The 5,214-nt window shown below is 60.5% G+C and overlaps 1 protein-coding gene across 1 annotated transcript; it reads left to right on the forward strand.

Moving 5' to 3' along the window:
* Window positions 1–2,121: 2,121 nt before the first annotated feature.
* Window positions 2,122–4,681, forward strand: BHLHE23 (basic helix-loop-helix family member e23). Its single transcript, XM_015474241.3, has one exon. It carries the CDS (start codon window positions 2,444–2,446, stop codon window positions 3,110–3,112), a length of 669 nt encoding a protein of 222 aa, XP_015329727.1. The 5' UTR covers window positions 2,122–2,443; the 3' UTR covers window positions 3,113–4,681.
* The last annotated feature ends 533 nt before the right edge of the window (window positions 4,682–5,214 follow it).

Genomic DNA, 5,214 nt, shown 5'->3' on the forward strand with positions numbered 1-5,214 from the left:
CAGCCTGCCCATGGGGACCTCACCCCAGAGGAACCGCCCACAACAAACAGCAAAGAGCCATGACCGCATTTAGCCTTCTGCACTTAGGAAATAACCCAGAAAAAAAATCACAACCCAAAAGCAAGTGTGGGCATGCAACACAAAACCAATAAAAACATGAAGAGGTTTGAAATCAGTGTTCTTTGGGCCTCTTTCAGCCATGTTCCAGGATTGGCCATGGAGCCTCTTAGTGTAAACTGCCCATTAGTGACTTTTGGAAAGAAACTGCTGAGACATCAGAAGTGACATAAGGAACAAGGAACACCCTCTGACCAGGTGGTGGAGCAGGCGGGGTTCTTGTGCTCACCCTGGAAAGCAGCTTCTTCCCCAGGGCTGGCATGGCTTCTGAAGGTCTGGGGCAGCGGCCAGGTTTGGGGTAGCTGCTGCGCCTGGGCTTCATTGTGTCTTACCCAATTCTAGTGAAGCACTGGCCTCTGGAGCCTCCACCTCCAAAAGCAGAGAGGGGAGACTTGCCAAGGTGTCAAGGGTGCCTCACTGTGCCTGGCTGTGCCAGGAAGTGAGGCTAATGGGAACCTGAGGGCCTGAGAATGCCCATTAAACAGCAAGGCCCTCAGGTGGAGTGCAATCTCCCAAGCGGCCAGCAGGTGGCAGCGTCTGCCCAAAAACCACGCCTGTCCAGGCCTATTCGGGATTCTCCACCACGGAGACTGCTTCTACTGCCGCTGTCAGATCCCGTGGTGGGGCGGGGGGAGGGCTGACATTGGATTTAACTGAACCTCCCAGCGATGCTGACCTGCAGCCACAGCGGGAGCTCTGCCCCAGCCTCTGTTCTGAAAGTCGATCTCCCGGGTGCCTGTGGTTTCAATGACTACATATTCTGATGACATTCCCACGACCCCACAAGTGCCTGCCAGACACCCCTTGGTTGGTTCAAACGCCCCCACCCTCAGTTTGTCCTCTGAGCATACCCTCCCCCTCAACCCCACCCTCAGCCCTGAGGCCCAGAGGCAGGAGGCCCTCAGTTCCCATCAGGCCCCACCACTCGCATGGGCCCGGGGGCATCAGTGGAGCTGACCCACCTCTGCTTACAACCCCTTTCACCCTGAACTGCTCTGCCAGGCCGGGAGGGGCGCCCAGGGGGAAGCGCCCCAAATCCCCTGAGGGCTGCGGTGCCGCGGTTTGCAGAAAGCGTTCCCCTGAGTCCTTCTGGGTGGCCTCTGTCCTCCCAGCAAAGACCAAACTCCCCACCAGGGCCAGCCACGCGGGCCTCTGCCCCCCACCCCCACCCTCTGCTGCCCCTCCAACAGCCTAGATGCCCCCTGCCCCTCAGGATGCTTCCCCACCCCAGCTCCTGAGCTTCCCCCACTCGCTCTCCAGACCTCGGCCCAGGAGGCAGTGCAGGGGCTCCTGGGAAAAGGCCTCCCCCAGACCCTGTCCTTCATTCCCAGCCGCACACGCAGGTAGATGAGACCTGCTCTCCTAAACATCAGCCCCAGGTTCTGCTCCCCTCATCCGGGGGCCCAGAGAGCCGGTCTCTGATGTTCCCACGACAGATGATCCACGTGTTTGCGCCTGTCTCCTCGAACACTCCCATCCAGCACCGAAGTCCTGGAGAGTCAGCAGGCCCTGGAAGGGGCGCCGGGAGAGCCCAGTTTGCCCCTCAGGTTACCTGGCTGTGCGGTACTACTAGGACGCCCACTCGGGAGGAGCGCCCCAGGCGTGCGCTCGGCACCTGAACCGGACTCGGCTGGTCGGGCTCCGCGGTGTTCTGCGCGCTCCCTGCTCTAATCCCTGTCTGCGTGACGCCGGACGTAGCTCCTGAAAATGGCACAGAAGAAGAAAAGGAGCCGGACTGAGGCGGGTGCCCACGAGGGACAGGAGCGTACAGCGGCTGCACCCCCGGGAGCGGCAGGAGGCAGCGCTGAGACGCGGAGACGTCCACCGCGTCCACCACTGTCTCCAACCAGGCCCCCGGCTCCCTCATCCTGGCGGCTCTCCCACCCTTGGCCGTCGGTCTGCGCCGCCTAAGCGGCCAGGCTCCGGAAAGAGGCGGTCACCAGGTCCCCTCTGATTGGACGGCTGCGAAGTCCCAGCGGGCGCCTCCGCACCTTAAAGGGGGAGTGGCGGCGCGAGTGTGAGGTAAAGCGCTCCCCAGCCCAGCCCAGCGCGCGGCCGCGAGAGGTGGGGGTGGGGTCGGGGGCGGTAGGAGAGAAAGAGACGGAATAGGAGGGGGAGGGGAGAAGGGGGAGGGGGAGGCGACCAAGAGGCGGGGCCGAGGCCCTGGGAGGCTCGGGGACTGACTGACTGCCGGACGGACGCGCGAGCCGGGAGCGGGACCGAGGCGGCGCCGGCGGCCAGCGCGACCGCGGACCCTGGGGCAGCACGGCCTGGGCCGTAGGAGCACCTGCCCGCCCGGCGGGCCCTCGGGCCCAGAGGCGCGGCCATGGCAGAGCTCAAGTCGCTGTCGGGGGACGCGTACCTGGAGCTGAGCCACGGCTACGCGGCGGCGGGCCTCGCCTACGGGGCGGCCCGGGGGCCGGAGGCGGCCCGGGGCTACGGCATGCCGGGCACGGGAAGTGACCTCCCCGCGGCGTCTGCGCCCCGAGTCCCGGCCGCGGCGGCCGAGAGCAGCGGCGAGCAGAGCGGGGACGAGGACGACGCCTTCGAGCGGCGGAGGCGGCGGCGCGGGCCGGGGAGCGCGGCGGACGGACGGCGGCGGCCCCGGGAGCAGCGGTCCCTGCGGCTGAGCATCAACGCCCGGGAGCGCCGGCGGATGCACGACCTGAACGACGCCCTGGACGGTCTGCGCGCGGTGATCCCCTATGCGCACAGCCCGTCGGTGCGCAAGCTCTCCAAGATCGCCACGCTGCTGCTTGCCAAGAACTACATCCTCATGCAGGCGCAGGCCCTGGACGAGATGCGGCGCCTCGTGGCCTACCTCAACCACGGCCAGGGCTTGGCCACGCCGGTGGCCGCCGCGCCCTTGACACCCTTCGGCCAGGCTGCACTGTACCCCTTCTCTGCCAGCGCCGCGCTGCCCTGTCCAGACAAGTGCGCCGCCTTCTCCGGGACGCCCTCGGCGCTTTGCAAACACTGTAACGAGAAGCCCTAAGGGCCCTGGGCCGTCCCTCTTTCCGCACGCGTCCTTTATTTTACCTTGCCCCCATGACTGCCACCCTCCCCCACTGGACTCCGCTCATGGGAAGACCGCCGCACCTCGCTTCCAGCCCTTGTGCGCTGAGCAGTTGGGCCGGCGGAACAGAAGAGCAAAGCCCAGCCGGGAGTGGGACTGGACCGGACAACGGGGTGCTGGAATCCAGGTCCTAGATCCTGCAGCGCCCCTGGGCACTCTCCGGACGTCGCCAGCCATCGATCCTGGAGACAGGACGAGGCTGACCAACCGTATTTGTCTGGGCGCCACCGCTCAGCCTCAAAAAGAAACCCGGGGTCGCAGCGGGAACAGGGATTGGCGCGATCCCCGCGGGGGTGGTCCTCCCCAGACCCACCTGGGGGCTCTCAGAGCGCAGGGACGGAGGGTAGCCCGGGTCCCGGCCCTCTCGGGGGTCATGTTTGGCCTCCGTCGGCCGTCTTGCCAACCGCAAGGCCGCGCTCTGGATGGACGTGTTCCGCCTCCGCCGGCTCCATGACCCCCTCCCCGCGCCGCAGGAGCGGAACTGCCGGATGCTCCCCAACCGGGTCCCGCAACTGTGGTTGCAAGGGAGCTAGACCGCGGACGCAAGAAGACCCCGGTTGGTAGCTTTTCGCCTTTCCCGTCTGTTACGTTTCTTTTCTAGCCTGCCTGGAGATGTTGACCTCTGGGTGAGCGGACGTTGACGCCGGCTGCTTCCCATTGTCCCTAAGCAGCCCCTGGACTCTCCAGGCACCACCGCCCTGGCGCGGCCCTGGTGACGCTGTATGGAGACCGAGATGCGCCCTCTGCTTAAAGGCGGCTGCATGGAGGAGGGCTCCTGGGGTGTCAGGGGAGGGCCTAGTTTAGCCCTGGTGACAGGCCAAGGCCCCTCTCCACCGACCCCGCACAATTCTGGGAGAGGTGACCCGGCCCCGGTGAGTACATGCTGCTGGGGCACGCCCTGGCCAATGATCACGGTGATGGGATCTCTTTAAAGGCAATTCTCAACTCAGAACTCTGCCACCAGCCGGGGTCCACGCGCCGCGCACAGCCTGGGCCTCCCAGAGGGACCGAGCTGTGCTCACCGGTTTGCGCTCGCCGGCTCTGCCACAATACCCGGCTTTATTAACCCAATTTCCGCGGCTGTCGTTAATGCTATGCTAATAGGGAGAGGACTGCGGCCCTACAAAGCGGCCTGTCTACAGCGGTTAACTTTAATTAATACATCTCAAAAGGCCCTTTTGTATTTGCAAAATGAAGTGTGTGATTAAGTCTTATTCATAAAGACATATGTTTAATACTGGTTTTTGCTAATGTCCATATTTATTTTTTATTGTCTTTCCCCCCATAACAGACTAGTTTATCAGTTTTGCACATTCTAAAAACTGAGTGTTGGAAAGTGTGTTTCAAATGCCTTTTAGATAACTGCAATCCGAGTGTCATTAACTTCTAGGGTCATTTCAAAGTGACTCTGAATCAACTTTATAAATTAGTTACTTATAATCTGAAACAGAGCTGCTTATTCTAAAGTCAGACATGTTTAGCACATCATTTATATTCAGAATAAAGTATTTGATTTCAACTAATTTTTTAAAATAATATGATGAAATTTTAATATCGAATTAAATAGTGTTCACTTGTGACAGAACTCATAATTTCAGTGTTCTGAGAGTTGTGTCAGTTTGGGCCACGTGCTTCTAAAGCAGTCTAAGAAGTCTCTAAGACACAGACAACTGACCTGTAAGCAGCCACTCAGCAAATACACCAGACAGTAAGAAAAAGAGCTTCCCTGGTGGCTCAGATGGTGAAGAATCCACCTGCCGATGCAGGACATCCAGGTTCAATCTGTGGGTTGGGAAGATCCCTTGGAGTAGGAAATGGCAACCCATTCCAGTATTCTTGCCGGGAGAATTCCATGGACAGAGGAGCCTGGCAGGCTACAGTCCGTGGGATTGCAAAGAGTCAGACACAACTGAGGAACTAACACAGCCACACAATAAGAAAAAGGTGAAGAAAAAAATTTCTCTGCCCCTCTAGGTGAAAGATAACAAATTTTAAAAATAACCATTAAAGTAAATTCTTCC

Source organism: Bos taurus, chromosome 13, assembly GCF_002263795.3.
Source record: "Bos taurus isolate L1 Dominette 01449 registration number 42190680 breed Hereford chromosome 13, ARS-UCD2.0, whole genome shotgun sequence".
NCBI lineage: Eukaryota > Metazoa > Chordata > Mammalia > Artiodactyla > Bovidae > Bos > Bos taurus.

Coding starts and splice junctions, on each gene's coding strand:
- BHLHE23 (XM_015474241.3), top strand. CDS start 2,444: ATGGCAGAGCTCAAGTCGCTGTCGGGGGACGCGTACCTGGAGCTGAGC.